The 16,582-nt window shown below is 39.5% G+C and overlaps 1 protein-coding gene across 4 annotated transcripts in view; it reads left to right on the top strand.

The window, feature by feature from the left end:
- FSIP1 (fibrous sheath interacting protein 1) overlaps positions 1 to 16,582 on the top strand; it is a 591,530-nt gene that overhangs the window by 483,767 nt on the left and 91,181 nt on the right. For all 4 annotated transcript variants that reach the window (XR_006103617.1, XR_006103618.1, XM_042464491.1 and 1 more), the window contains one exon: positions 7,630 to 7,764. Coding sequence is in view for 2 of the 4 variants with exons in the window: in XM_042464491.1 (XP_042320425.1) it covers positions 7,630 to 7,764 (135 nt within the window). In the remaining 2 variants the exon portion in view is untranslated. The remainder of the gene's footprint in view (positions 1 to 7,629; positions 7,765 to 16,582) is intronic.

The raw sequence follows: 16,582 nt of genomic DNA on the forward strand, positions 1-16,582 counted from the left end.
CCAATCCAGCTTTTTGCCAGCTCAGAAAGAGGTGGCAAAATGCTGCCCCTTTTTGAGCTGGCAAAAGGCGCCCTTTTCACTGCTGCCACAGCTTTGTGGTGCTCCTGTGGTGTGCGGCGTGGTTAGGTGGGTGGCATGACACCTGCATGCTGCCCCCAAGCCGGTGGTTACTGAAGGTCTGTTTCGGACCTGTGTCTCAAAGGTGCTACAAGATCCCTTTGCATACTGATAATTTAGCTTTCTGTTTGTTTTTTGGGTGTCCCATATGCATCAGGACAGGATATTTTTTTCTCTCATGATAAGTGTGGAAATATTACCTGTCCAGTTGTAAGTAGTTCCTTCAATTCCACACACTTTGTTTTAATGACCAAAAACAGTCAGGCGAAAAATGCCCTGATGAATCTATTGTTTTTCTCCATTGTTCCAGCCAGTGAAAGTATTTGGACAAAAATGTCACATGTTCTGTTTGGCAAGCTATGATACAATGAAGCAGGGATTAAGATATACACAAAGGGTGCATCAAACCCCAATTCTTACTCCAAACATGGAATTCTCGTTGGTGTCAGAAAATGCCTGCCACTCAGCAAGTGCATGGTTTTTTTAAAAAAATTATGTATGGGGGATAATAATAAATGCAACAATAGTGTGGAAGAATTGGAACATGTATCACCAATATAATCACCATGAGCTTCCTGCTTCCCAAGGGGTGGAAAGTTACCCCTAGGTATTTGAAGTGAAAAACCTACTATATTTGATGATTATCTATAAACCAATGAGAGCTCCTTTTTTTTTAACCAAATGCTATTATTTTAGTTTTTTTGGTAATTTACAGAAAAAAGTCAGGGCTTTCAGAGCTCTTTTAAGACCAACAGGCGTCCTTGAAAGAATAATCGAATTGTCTGCATATAAAAGCAGAGTAATGGTTCTACCTGCTAATTTAGGGGAGTGAAATCATTTTGGAGCTGGCCCAGCAATGAGTTGATATAAAAATTAAATAATAATGCCAAAATGCATACTTATTTTAGTCCCTTCTCTGTTTTGATGGCCCTGGTTAAGTGACCCCATGGTGAGCATCTTACTTTCAAGGAGGTCCTCTCATGTAGCATGCAAATTAGGAAATCTCCTATTAATTGAGGATTATTATTATTATTATTATTATTATGCTTTATTTATATAGCGCTGTAGATTTGCACAGCACTGTACATACAAACAATAAAATAGATAGGTTTCTAAAATAGATACATTTCCTCCAACCTTTCCCATAAGATGGATCGGGAAATGAAGTCAAAGGCAATTTTAAAATCAATAAAAACAGCATACAGGGAGGTTACATTTTTGGAAGAGTATTTCTCAATTAGATTATGAAGGATAAAGCATTGATCAATCCAGTAGTTGATCTCCCTTCCCTAAACCCAGCCTGTTCCTCAACTAAGATATTTTCTTGTTCCAACCAGTCCAGGAGCTTCCTCTGTAGGTGTCTTGTGTACAGTTTACCATCAGCATCTATAAGATAAATAAAAAACACTGTTACTTCAAGTGATTTTCATCAAGTCTAGGTCAGAATGGCTGACTCTTCCCAAAGGTGAATACTCTGAAATACTTGTCATTTTTAAAGCATCTGTTTTTATTTCCATTTAGCTAGAATGAATTTTAGTTATTTATTCTCATCTTATATGTTCCAAATACTCAGTTTTGTCTGCCAAGGGCTGTGTTTAATGATGATTTCAAAGCAATTCCCAAAATAATATTTCATCATGCGCAAAAATGTAATTTTCAACAGCTTAGAATCTGGTGTCTATCATTTGTTACTATATTTGAAGAATATACATATTCAAGATTTGTGTGTATTTAATCCTTAACAAGTGGCTTTAATAAGTTTAAAGGAGGAGTACAGCTTGGCTGCCATATGGATCGAGAATTTTTTCCCATGATTTGAGTTGTTTTTAACTTTGAAAAAATTATCTATGGAAACCTTCTTCCTCTCTGAAATATTGATTTCTTTTAATGCCAGTTTTAATTAAGTAACTATAGTTATTCCTATCTCTCATTTGGCATAATTATCTATTTTGTTTAGTTTGGATTCCTCAAAAATTAGCTGAGTAGAGGATTGTTATATGCATGCTAATGGTATGCCTGCATGATGTTGTGGAAGGATGACAGTGTTGTTGGAGGAGGCATCAGCTGTGGTAAAGAATCACCTTTTCTAAAAGCAGTTTGTTAACAGCAAATAGAGGCAGAGGTATAAGGAGGAAATTAATATAACTCCCGTCAAACCTGTTGTAGACTGAGCAGAGGTGTAGCTGCAGTGAGCAGGGGGAGGGCTCCCTCATAATAATCCTTCCTTCCATGAAGTTTTCTTTCAGTCTCCACATTTGCCTCTCTCTCTGTGTATGTGTTCTGTGCCTTCAAGTCATTTCAGACTTATGGTGACCCCATGGCGATCCTATTATGCATGGGCATAATGGCAAGGTTAGTTCAGAGGAGATTTGCCGTTGCCTTCGTAGATGTCCCTGGCTGAGAGCATGTGATTTGTCTAAGGTCACCCAGTGGGTTTCATGGCTCAGTGGGAATCAAACCCTGGTCTCCAGAGTTGTACTCTAGCACTCAAACCACTACGCCACGCTGGCTCTCTAGAACTCATATATTTGCTGTGCCCACGTTCCCTTGGAAACTTTGCCTGCCTTTTCTTTTGGGTGCCTAAGCTGAATTCCTAAATGCTCAACTGAAATGTTTAGATACTGGAATGCTAGAATTTTGGGGAGTCAGAATTCTTACTGAGGGACAGTTTTGCCCCTCCATAGCTACACTCCTGATCATAGGGCATGCATATTCTCTATTCTATGATAGATTATTTTCTCTGGAGTAGAACAGAACCCAAGGTAGGTCTACCAGGTGTCTTCTGTTTAAAGGGCAATCCCATCTATTTTAAAGAAGACAAAGGAAGAACAAGGATCTGAAACTTGCCCAGCAGGAGACCAGACAGATCACCTGATTTCAGATCTTTCTTGTGTCAAATTGTTCATGCAGCAGGCTGTAGTGGGAAGTTGGCATCTAGTTGTTATGCAAGTGGATGCTGCTTTTTGCAACAGTGGTTATTACTTGCACTACTTCACTAGCAGGCCTTTTTGCTGTGTTGGAATTCATTTGGATCTCAGTTTTGGACACAGCATGTCCCAATATGTATTTTCATTTGAATTATAGTAATAATTTCTAAATTTTTTGTGCTACTCCGGACAGTGATGTTTTCCTTCTGTTTGGATAATACATAAATTGTCATCCAAACTCATGAATTATTACTACTACCAGTACAGCTTTAGCATTAAGCCAGTGTATCAGTTCTCAGGCTGCCAAGCTGCTCTGTTTCAATCCAAAAAAGAGAGTCTTATGACACCTCAGGCTGGTTTATTTTAGCATAAGATTGTGGACTGTAGTGATGTTGGATATCCTTGAAAACATGCACTGTTCAGTAAAGTTTTACAGTAGGTTGATGCCTGCTTGTTATAAGCATTGCAACAAATGGTGTGGAGCAATAGTTCTCAAACTGTTTACCCTTATGACTCCCTTTAAATCTACATGTGAACATTGTGCCCCCCCTGCTCAATACAGTATATGGATAAAAATATTTTGTTTGTTTAGTGTGCATACTTTGGTTCACACATTCATGTATATTCATATTTTAACATTTTATAAGGAAATAATGTTCAAATTAGAAGTTTTATTTAAATAAATTCAGTACATAACACAAATGTACATTTTACACATTGTGTCTCACAAACAGTCACACACATATGCCAATGTTCAGTGTACACATTCCATCATGCCCTTTATTCTTTCTTTCACTCATACACATACTCATTTACTCACTTTTTCACAGTCACACAGAAACATTCATTCTCTTGTCTATATGCAATTATACACAACCGCATGTGTGAATATGTATATGTGTGTGAGAGAGAATTAGCATGTGAGAGAGTTTGAGAATGTGTGTGAATCAGTGCCTGTAAGGGAGAGAGACCATGAATTGAGAGTGTGTATTTAAGAATTAACTGGGTAAGAAGGTGTGAAGGAGAGAGCAAGCAAGAGAAAGCATGCAGCTGAATATATATGTGTGTGTGAGAGAGAGGCTTGTGTATGTCACAAAAAGGGATCCTGTATAGCACCTTTTTAGACTGAAAGAATTTGATTTGAAAACAGTTTGATCAACTGAATGAATGAACTGTTTTTAATACAACTGCTTAGAAAAGCTGCCTCTTAATGGAGATGCCTTTCTTTATCAGAGGGAAGTAGAAAAGCCACTTTAAAGATGATGGCTGTGTTAAAAGATGACGTATGCTGATATGCATTTTTCTTTACTTTTTTGCTTTTATCTTTGTGCAGGTTTAATTATCAGTTAACTGAATAAAAGTCGTACAATGTAGTGACTGTTTCTTAAATGAGATATTAGCCCATTTGTTTCCGGTACGCCTTCTAACTAATCTTTTTTCCCATCTCAATATTATCTGCCTAAAAATAAATTCCCAGTGTTACAGAGAGACTAACAATGCTATCCCATGCACATTTCTATGGGTTGATATTGTTGTTGTTTTCCTTCAAATCATTCCTGATTTATTGTAACCCTAAGGTGAAACTCTCAGGACACAGTGACTAGCAGTTAAGATGCTGACTCTTGACAACTGCAAGATCAGCAGGTTGGCAGTTCGAGGCTGAATCGCTGTGTGATGGAGTGAGCTCCTGTCACTGGTCTCAGTTTCGCCAAACTAACAGTTCAGAAGCATGTAAAAGTACAAGTAGATAAATAGGTACCACTTTGTTCGGAAGGTAACAGCATTAGTTTCAGTCATGGTGGCCACATGATTATAGAGGTGTCTTTGGCAGAGCTGGCTCTTCAGCTTGGTAACAGAGATGAGCGTCACCCCCTATGTCGGACATGACTTGACAACCTTGTCAAAGGGAAAACCTTTTTAAGGTGAGCCTATCACAAGATTTTCTTGGCAAGTTTCTTCAGAAGGAGTTTGCCATTTCCATCCTCTGTGGCTAAGAGACTGACTTGCCCAAAGTCATCCAGTTGATTTTCATGACTGAGTGGGGATTTGAAATCTGATCTCCAGTCATAGTCCAGTGCTCAAACCACTACACCACATCCTCCTTACTCCTTACTCTGTGGGAGTAAGCACAATTAAATATAGTGGGCATTAACTTGTGACTAGATGTGAATAGAGCAATGCTGAAAGTGATGTGAATTTAGACACAGCTTTTTAACTGGCATAGTTCTAAGGACAGACTTGTAGAATTTGGCTTGGGTCCAAAGCTGTCTGCAATCTGTGCTGATTTTACCTTCATTTGGAATTAGCGTTCCATTTTTGATGGCCCTCCAATGTTTAAAATCAGCATTTGGTGAGTATGGCAGACAGATGCCAATAGGGATTCCCAGGGGAGGGGAAGGCAACAGCCCATTCTGCAAACAAAACATCATTCACAGGTCTTAGTATCCAAGTCTTATCCAAGCCTATTATTAGCACTGAGAATAACAGAACTGGCTAATTAGATAAGCAAGCATTTGTTGTTTCTAGGCAATTGTGGCTGTCTAGAAGCTTCTGAAAGGCACTGTTCTCACTGGCATTACTGTTGATTGAGGCTTTACTGACACTGGTTTTCCCCCCTCCCACCCTGCAAAAACATCCTGCAACCAGCAGCTCCTATTCTGTTGTTCATTAAGTCTAGTTACTTTTAATTCCAGTGGATGTTTTTGCCCTAAAATGTACACTATTTGGAAAAAGAAGTATGCTTTATATCATAAATATGTGGCTTTAATTAACACTTGGATAGTTTTATTTTGGCAAATTTTGAAAAGACCTCTAGTTTCTTATTATGTGTAGCCAGACAGAACCTTTGATCGCTCATATTTGCCAAATATTAACTCAGTTGCTTTAGGCTCAGGATACAAATGATGTCATGGTAGCAAGTGAGAAGAGTGGAAAGTAAGAAGCTGGACTTTGCCGAAACTTTCATTCCTGTGATGAATAATACTATTCTTTGTCCCCTGTTCCCTTTCATAATCAGATAAAAATAAGTTCATCCTCTCATACTCATAAATTTAAAACAGGTTTGTTCCTCCTCCCCGCCCCAATATGGGGGATGAATAGTGCCAAATGCCAAGAATGGTATAGTGGTTCAAAGCCTTTTGTAAAAATTAATCCTTTGCCAAGAATATTGAATACTTTTATGCAAAAAAGTCTAAGGTTTTATTTAAAAATTATTAGTTATTTGTGGGGGGGTGGGGGGGGGTTGGGCTATGTGGCCATGTTCTGGAAGAATTTATTCCTGACGTTTCACCTGCATCTGTGGCTGGCAACTTCAGAGAAAGGTGTCATGGAGGTGTGTGGGATATACATACTGTGTGACCCTTGGTTGAGAGGAAGAGTTTTTACATGTTAATCTGTGTGTTGGTCTGTTAATTTGTGTATTGGTCCTAAATATTGCTCTCAGTGAAGGACAGGAGAGACCTTCTCATGGCTGCAGGAGTTTACCACATACCATGTAGCTGTGGACAAGTCTACATAGGGACCACCAAACGCAGTGTTCAGAAGTGAATCAAGGAACACGAGAACACTGTAGACTGGGCCAGCCTGAAAAATCAGCAGTAGCAGAACATGTTATAAACCAACCTGGGCATAAAGTGCTGTTTGAAAATACTGAAATTCTGGACCATGCCAACATCTGTCAGGTCAGAATGCACAGGGAAGCCATTGAAATCCACAAACATCTGGACAACTTCAACAGGAAAGAAGTAACCCTGAAAGTAAACAGAGTTTGGCTACTAGTCCTAAAAACACCAAAATCAAGACTCAGCAAATGCAAATGAACACCACCCAGGGGGTTTCCCAGCAGACAATGGATCGCTAATTAAATAGACACGAAACCTCCACGCATTTCCTCCCACCCTGAGTCCTTACCATTCACCAACAGACTAACACACAGATTAACATATAAAATCACTTCCTCTCAACCAAGGGTCACACAGTACATATACCCCACACACCTCTATGCCACCATTCTCTTTTACCCATGCTAGAATTTGGCCTAAATACCCTAAAGGCACCAGATCAGTTTTTGACATGGAATCTAAACAGAGTCAGCGCTAGTTAGTACTTGTGTATGAGACTACCAACAAATGCCAGGCTATATTTCAGAGGGAGGAACTGGCAAAACCACATCTGAGTATCCCTTGCATAAGAAAACCTTATAGGATTCATGGAGTCACTATAAACTGACAGGTGACTTGAAGGCACATAAACACACAGAGAACTTTGGGCAAACTTTGAGTTAAAAGGAGTTTCCCCACAGGTCAGATTTACAATTTAACTATGAATTTCCCCCTCCTCTGCAATAATACACAACACAACTCATTTATATGAACCAGGCTGGTGGTGTTTTACTAACCATATTCTTCAGCCCAACAGTAATTTATTTTCTATCAATGGTATTCTGTAATCTGTCTGATACAGACTAATCTGCAGGGGGAACTTTTGGTGTATAGGGGGGCCTACTCCAGTGAAAGGGGATTGGCCAATATGTGCTCTTTTTCTTTTTCTACAATTCAGTGATTCCATTATTATTTGCTTTTGTTAGGAATCTTTGGCTTATGCAAATAGAAATCTGGAAACAATTCCAGGGGAAAAGGTCTTAAGAGACACTAAAGAAGAACGTGATCAGCAAAACCGCCTTAAAGAGATTGACCAGCAGCTGAAAATCTTAGAGGGGACTGTAAGTCTTCCAAACTTTGCTATTTTGTTTAAGTCTATAATAATAGATTCCAAGAATAAGAAATCTCTGTATGTATAGATTAGAACTGAAAAGATTTGTTTGGAGGGGTTTTTGTCCCGTCCCCCCATCTTATTGTTAACAGAATAGCAAAATTACAGTGCTGATTCTAAATGATTCTCTATGAAGACAGAATATCCTTTCTAATGTGGGGTTCAACATAATGTAAATTATGTTAATCTGAAATGAATGGAGGTATATAACCCCTTGTAATTTGTAGGCAACACGCAACTTTCCAACTTGGATAGATTGCTAATGTCTGAGTAGCCAAACTGGTCCCACTGTCACACAAGATAGAGAATGATCATATAGAGGAAACCCTGGGGCTTTCACAGTCCCAGCCCCAATTAGGAGACTGGCTGAAATATTGAGAAAAGCAGCTTTTTTTTAACATCATGGCTTGATTATGCAGGGAGTAAAGTCAGTGGATATAAATGTGCCCATATAGATGCTTTGACAAAATGTTCATGAGCCCTGGTTTCCCTCTGGAAATGCTCCTTCGTATCCTATTGGACATCTGAAGAATGGAGGAACAATAAAATTATTCTGTTAGGAATGTTAGTAAATGTTTGTTAGGAAGAATGTTTTCCAAGTGCTTATAGCTGTGGTAGCCCTTAGAGCATGGGTGGGCAACTACACAGGGGGTAAGGGCTATTTTCCACCTTGCTCCTATCTGCTGGGCTGTGCTGGTGCATTTCAGCGTGCCTGAAGTGGCACAGTATCACTTCTTGCTACCATTTTGGTCAATATTTAACATTTTATTTGTGGTTTGGTGGGTCTTTGGAGGGCCAGCAGAATCAAACCAATGTGTATTTTGGGGACAAAAATATACCCAGAAATTGGGCCTTTAAAAATTTTATTATGGGGACTTTAGTAGCCACACTTAGGGGTCCCAAGGACTAAATGGCCCCAAAGACGACACTTTTCCCTCTCCTACTTAAAATAGATTAAAGTAGTAGCATTCTAGACTTGAGACTGGAGCAGGAGAAATGTTGTCCATGCTTTTGACTGCTTTCCTGAGTATACATCCTTATTCAACAGTCTCTCACAGTATATTAAATAAATGCAACAGAAGAAGAAGTGTTGTGGGTTCACAGCCATTCCTCCTCCATTTGAGGAGCCAGAGAACAGAAACACACTCTTACTTCCACACCTGGTTGCAGAGCCTCTCTTGTATGTCTTGAATCATTTAGTGTAATTGTCTTTATCACCACAGTGTAGCACACGGCTGCAGTGAAGGAGCAGTTGCTGAAATGAATTCACTTCTCCCCTCTGTTGTTTATTTTAACCATGGTGTAGCATTATGTCTGCATGACATACTAGAGTGAAATATTTCTTGAAGTACTAGAACAGCAAAGAAAGCAGACTAATGAATCTTGTTCTACAAATGTTTATTTTCTATATGTATTTATATAAATACATTTACTACTCATTGTTTAAAAACACAGTGAAGCATTTCTTGAAGCATCATAATAGCAAAAAAGCAAACAAATGACTTTTCTCCTATATATATATATATACATACACATATACATATATACACACACACACATATATATGTATGTGTGTGTATGTGTGTGTATATATATATATGTGTGTGTGTGTGTGTGTGTGTGTGTAAATATTGTATATTTACTGCTTATTGTATGAAATACAACCTCAAAGTGGTTCACAAGGTTAAAAACAAACAACAGAAATCAACAGTAAAATCCCTTGAAAGAGAAAACCATCCCACTCTCAAATTAGTGGCAGATCTTCAGTTTATATAGCAACTTAATGCATTTAGCAGTTAAAAGCCATGCCATTGTTGGGACTTCCATTGTTGTAGGGAGGCCATTCCAGAGTGTAAACAGTGAATTACCAATTGTTTGCCAGTTTTGGTTTCTTTAATAGTCCAGTCTTAATTGGATAGTCTTCAAATAATTTCTGACAAATGATCCTTTAACAGTCATAATGCACAGTGCACATCTTCCAGATGTATGTGCCCTGGGTCCATTTCTGATTCAACACTTTCATCCATGTTTGATGTTTTTGCTTAGAATAATTTCTTTGAAAGCATTCCTGTGGGAAATGTATCAGAACCAGAAGTCCATGTTGATTTTATACAAAATCTTTGTGTTCCTATTAACAGAGTTACTTAAGGAGTGGCAATACTGGACAGAGGGACACTGACTGCAGTTATTATGGAAAACTTTCAAATGCTGGCTTGGCAATAGTTCTACATGATGAAGTAGACTGCAGTCTGTGAAAGCTTCTGTTATAATAAAAGTTAGCCTTTTAACATGTGATTTACACATGAAAGAGCAAAACCAATCATGGTGTTTTGCTAGTATTTTACGCCTAAGTGATTGTCCTTGCCAATAGAATGACAGAGATAAAATAGCTGATGTCAGTCTTGTAGCTGTAGTTTAAGAAGTCAGTGGGCAAGCTGCTAAATAAAATAAATCCAGGTTATGTCATTTCTTTCTGTCACTGACCTTTTGCCCCCTTTCCTCCCATTGGTCATTGACCCTTGCTATTTATGGGAATACAAGCCAGGACAGGGATCTGCTATTTGGTGGCTTAGTCTGCAATGAGCAATGACTGAACTTTGGAATGCACTGGGGCTACTGATTCATTAAAATACAATGAATGTTAACAGGTCAGTTCCGAGGTCTGATTAGTACGAAACAATTTCTTGGAATCTGCTGTGGCATATAAACCCACTGCATACCAGACATTTTTCCTGCCTTTGAGAGGATGCCCACAAGACCTTATAGGGCTGGAAACTCTTATTAAATGGTAAATGAATAAACCACCTGTACCATTGCATAACCTATGGCTAGGTTGGCATTTCTTTGTATTAAGAAAATTGCTGTAGTGCTTTAGATCCAAGTTTCTGTAAGAGATGACGTGAGGTGTTGGGACTTTTGGACAGGTCCTGTCAATCATTGAGTGGTTTCTCAAAGAGCCTCGTGGCACTTTAAAAACAAACAAACAAAAAGCTTTAATACATAGTAAGATTCTATGGTTTTTGCTGCAACAAACATGCCACTCCTTGACATTTTCTTGAGATTTGTATGGTTACACATTAAAATGGAAATATGTTTGTAATGTTCCTCATTTCACAGTAAGGGTCACTGCCTACTTTCCACAGATGTGCACACATACATTGCTGAAAATTTTATTCCATCCATTGTGTGTGATATTCATTTTGTCTTCAGTAGCTTCCCATGCCCTGTGCTGTTGTGGTTGTGTGCCTTCAAGTCATTTCTGACTTATGGTGACCCTAAGGTGAACCTATCATGGGGTTTTCTTGGCATGATTTGTTCAGAGGAGGTTTGCCATTGCTTTCTCCTGAGACTGAGAGTATGTGACTTTCCCAAGGTCACCCAGTGGGTCTCATGGCTGAGTGGGGATTCAAATCTTGCTCTACAGAATCATAATCCAACATTCAAACCACTACACCACGCTGACCCTGTTATACACAGTTAAAATATATCAATTAATTGTATTGAAGATGTGCAAGAAAACCACAGTTGTACAATATCGTGTCAATGGACCAAAATAATTTGTTGCGTGCGCAAAAATATACTGTGATACTTTTAGTAAGAAATTTATGGTAATACAGAATGCTGTAAATTACATAGTACTATTAATATTCACCTGCTGTCTTCATTGTTCTTGTTCAGTTTCTTTATATAGCTGCAACCGTCTTGGTTCTCCCTACCTGCTTTTTTTAGAACTGCCCTAGCATGTGGAATGAGGCTATTGAAAGTGGCTTAACACAGAAGAATGACATCTTAGCAGTTCACATTGGCAAAACTTCAAGAATTAATCTCCCAAAGGTCAAAATAGGGACCAAATAGGATAAGAAAATGATGTCAGTCATTGGTAAATAGGTCCATTTGGTGCGTGTGGGACTTCAGTCTATAATGGTAGATCTGGTTTTCTAGCACAGGAAGGGGAAGCACACAAGCTACTTGTTGCCTTTTAGGGGATCTTCTGCAGCCATCAATGAACCCAGGGACTCTTCAAGACCCTAAAATCTGTCTTGGGATTTGTTGTTTTAGCCCAAACCTGTGGGGTTTTTGGCTGAAAAAAATAAACACTCTGGAGATGTGTTTATTTGTTATGTGTTTTGTTTCTAAAGAAGCCCCTCCCCCCAAACAAAAGCTGCCTAAAAGCATTTAGACATGGATTCTAGTCACTGCCAGGAGTAGCTCAGTGATCTGGTGGAACAAAATTGATCTGCCAATTTTCAGACATAGGTAGAAAGATGGATCACAGGATTCTGTATTTCTGAAGTAAAAGCTCAACAAAGTACTTAGATATATCCAAAGTCTCTCTGATTCATCCACTGTTACACCCTGGAACTACCTTTTTGGCTTTACCATCAACACAACACCCATAGTGAAACACCCAGTCAAGAAAAAAGACTTCCTACTCCAAAGGCAGTTTCCTTCTGATTCCTACAAAATAGAAATCAGCAGTATCCTGGGATGGTTTGCTGGGAATCATAGGTAGATGATTCTTAGGTAGGTTGTTTCTTTGTAATTGCTTTGGACTGAAAGCCTACATCTTAATTTTGATCAACACACATACATTTTTCATAAGAAAATTGCGCTGTATATAAGATGCCAGTTCTGATGATCAGAAGATCAGAATGGTTGCAGTTTGAGTCCCGAGTGATGCTTGATGGGGTGAGCTTCTGTTACTACTGTAGTCCCATCTTCTGCCAGAATAGCAGTTTGAAAGCATGCAAATACAAGTAAATAAATATGTACCACTTTGGTGAGAAGGTAACAGAATTCAGTGCAGTCATGCTGGCCACATGACCACCAGAGCAGTCCTCAGACAATTCTAGGCCTTTGGGTTAGTGACAGAGATGAGCACCACCCCCTAGAGTCGGTTACGACTAGACATTCATGTCAAAGGCAAACCTTTATCTTTTTACCTTTATGGTTAGCAAGCAAAATAGAGCTGTTGGGCAATATATAATGGCAATATTTAAGATGTTCATTATCTATAAAAATTAAAAGGGGCGGTTAAAAGGAGTCTTGTGGTACCTTTAAGAATATCTGTGTATTTCAACATAAGCTTTTGTGGTCTGTAGACCAAGAAAGTTAATGCTGGGATAAATTGGTCAGTTTTAAAGATCCTTCAATACTCTGTCATTCCCCTTTTACACTGAATAACCCTGCTGTCTTCATGATGGTAATAAAGTTCACTTGCAATAAGAACATTTTTTTTTCTAAATATGCTTTTCAGTTTTAAGAATTTTGGTGAAAACTCAGCATGTTTAAACTTATGACTAGCAAGTGATGTTTAGCTATAAATGTATAGATACCGCAATCCCATATACTTATCAGTAAATGCATTACGCTGTGTTTGAAATAACTTGGGTTAAGTAAACACTTGTACTTGCTTTGAAAGAGAATTCTTATTGAAAAGTCAGATTTGACTGGAAATAAACAGAGCATGTCTTATTTCTGATTTTCAACCTGATAATTCTCTTCTCTAAAATTGCAATAGCCTCTTTCCACATTCTTTCACTTTTCAATTCCTTGGAAACAGTTGATCCTACCTTTGTCTTGCAAACTGTATTGTCACTAAAGCTTAACTGATCCTTGGCTTCCAAGGGCTTATTGTTGAACATTATTGAAAATTGAATAGAATAGAATATTCAGTGAATATTGAAAAGAAGTTTGTCTATAAAGGATAATAATGACAGCGATTTCTAAAACTTGAATTTCTCTGGAAACTCCTATAAATGTTACTCTATGAAAGATACCTGCATTGGACTGCTCTTTAGGTAAAACCATTAGCCCCAAATGACTGAACTGATCTTGGCTTGCAGGGTTATATCCATATGGGCTTTGTTTGTTTGTCCATCAAGTGCCATGCCTTCTAAACTAAAACAAGCCAACTATAGCTACAACTGATAGGGATTTTTGGAATTTGAGGTGTTTATAACAAGAAGCTGTTAAGTATTTTTATGCAGAATGTGTCTCATTGTATTCAACCTCCTTAGAAAGTGGCTTTAGGATTACAGTATAAATTACTTTTCTCCTCTGTAAATGTCCAAGACAGAATATGTAAATGCAGGAACAAATTCTGATGCCTGTGTGGACAACAGATGCCTGCCAGAGCCTGCCAGACCCAGATGAAGTCTCAGGGTGGAGCCCACTGTAAAAGCTGTTTGTTTTTCCTTTTCCCTGCCATCAAGTAATACTATCCACGTATATTGGGCCCTAGAGAGCACACACAATCAAGGCTCCCTTGACCAAAAGGGAAACAATAAACTACTTATGGAGTAGATATAATTAAACCAATCCGCAGACTACAGCTGAAATCCACATCTGCAGAATATGGTCGAGCAACTATATAAAATATTAATCCCTGTTTGAAAAAAGGAAAATAACATTCTGTAAGATGACTTGTCCAAAGCTATTAAAACATCCTCACTGGAGACCTCTTAAGCTCAGGCGAGTATACAACAACATGTGTAAACAAAGAACACATAATATATTGCATATCTTTGAATATATATGCATAACAATAGAACTATACATAACAATAGATGTGATAAAACAGGCACACATTCTCAGGAATGAATGTATACTAACCTGAGGAGCAAAGATGCTTGAAATGTCTCTGTGGCGGGTTACACACCGCCATTTAGTACGTATTCTATACATACTAGGGTTAGGAAGGGGCGGTGCTTCCGCACCCCCCTAACCCTAGTACGTATAGAATACGTACAAGAGGGCGGCACCCTGTTCATACAGGCGCCGCCATCTTTATGTATCGGACGCTGTGCATCTGGACGTTGCGCGGCGTCTATGACGTTGTGAGTCCGCCCCAGGCGTCTTGCGACGTCATAGAGGTGCCACAAAAAGAAGCTCCAAAATGGAGCTTCTTTTTTTGCTCCGCGCGGGAGCCGGCTCCCTCATGGAGCAAATGGCGCCGGTGGGAGACCGCCTCAAAGCGGCGGTCTATAACCCGCCTGTCTCTATTTTGTTGCAATCTGCCAGCACAGGTGCTTAGATTAGCTATGTTGCTGCTGACTTTCATTACAAAGCTATTCCCTTCGCTGCCTTCTATGGCTATTCATGTAGTTTGATTATTAAGGTTCTTCCAGGGCACCAGTTTATGCCATGCATATGAAGAAGTAGACTAAGGCTGCATCTGCACTGCAAAAACAATCCAGTTTGACATTGCTTTAACTGCCATGGCTCAATTCTGTGGAATTCTGAGAATTGTGGTTAAATACCTGTACTGCAGCCACTCATTCAAAACCACGAGGTTGCGAGTTCAAGACCAGAAAAAGGGCTCAAGCTTGACTCAGGCTTGCACCCTTCCGAGGTCACTAAAATGAGTACCCAGATTGTTGGGGGCAAATTAGCTTACAGTTGTAAACCGCTTAGACACTACTTAGGCCATATGAAGCGGTATATAAATGAAGCTTGTTTCTTTGTACTTCAGTGAGGCACCAAAGCTCTCTGATGGAGAAGGCTAAATGTCTCACATAAGCACAGTTCCCAGAATTCCAAAGCATTGGGTCATGGCAGTTAGAATGGTGTTAAACTGGATTATTTCTGTAGTGTGGATGCAGCTCAGGTCTATGAAAGCTTATGCTACACCTTCTTTTGCAAATGACTCTCAAAGGTGCTATATGATCCCTTTGCCTTCACTGGTGTAAGTGGAGAGAGAATGCAGAAGACTACAGCTTATACAGATGGGCGGCTCCCCGCCACCTGCAGAAGGAGGCCGCAGCAACTACATGGTGTGGCCTCTGGCAGGAGCAAAAAGACCCCATGTGAATGCTCAGCTCTAGTTCAGCCCTAGTTCGCCTGCAGGCCGGCACAAAGTGCCGGTCTGTACAGGCTCATAGAATCATAGAATCGTAGAGTTGGAAAAGACCACAAGGCCCATCCAGTCCAACCCCCTGCCGTGCAGGAAATCTCAATCAAAGCATCCCTGACAGATGGCCATCTCCAAAGTCCACCACACTCCGAGGAAGTGTGTTCCACTGTCGAACGGCCCTTACTGTCAGGAAGTTTCTCCTAATGTTGAGGTGGAATCTCTTTTCCTGTAGCTTGGATCCATTGTTCTGGGTCCTGTTCTCTGGAGCAGCAGAAAACAAGCTTGCTCCCTCCTCAACATGACATCCCTTCAAATATTTAAACAGGGCTATCATATCACCTCTTAACCTTCTTTTCTCCAGTCCAGGCTAAACATCCCCAGCTCCCTAAGTCGTACCTCATAGGGCATGATTTCCAGACCCTTCACCATTTTAGTCGCCCTCCTTTGGACATGCTCCAGTTTCTCAATGTCTTTTTTGAATTGTGGTGCCCAGAACTGGACACAATATTCCAGGTGGGGCCTGACCAAAGCAGAATAGAGTGGCACTATTACTTCTCTTGATCTAGACACTATACTTTTATTGATGCAACCTAAAATTGCATTGACCTTTTTAGCTGCCACATCGCATTGTTGACTCATGTTCAACTTGTGGTCTACTTGGACTCCCAGATCCCTTTCACATGTACTTTCATTCAGCCAGGTGCCCCCCATCCTATATCTGTGCATTTTATTTTTCCATCCTAAATGCAGTACCTTACATTTCTCTGTGTTGAAGTTCATTTTGTTAGCTTTGGCCCAGCTTTCTAGTCTATTCAGGTCATTTTGAATTTTGATCCTGTCTTCTGGAGTATTAGCTATTCCTCCTAATTTGGTGTCATCTGCAAATTTGATGAGTATGCCCCCAATTCTGTCA

This window comes from Sceloporus undulatus, chromosome 1, assembly GCF_019175285.1.
Source record: "Sceloporus undulatus isolate JIND9_A2432 ecotype Alabama chromosome 1, SceUnd_v1.1, whole genome shotgun sequence".
NCBI lineage: Eukaryota > Metazoa > Chordata > Lepidosauria > Squamata > Phrynosomatidae > Sceloporus > Sceloporus undulatus.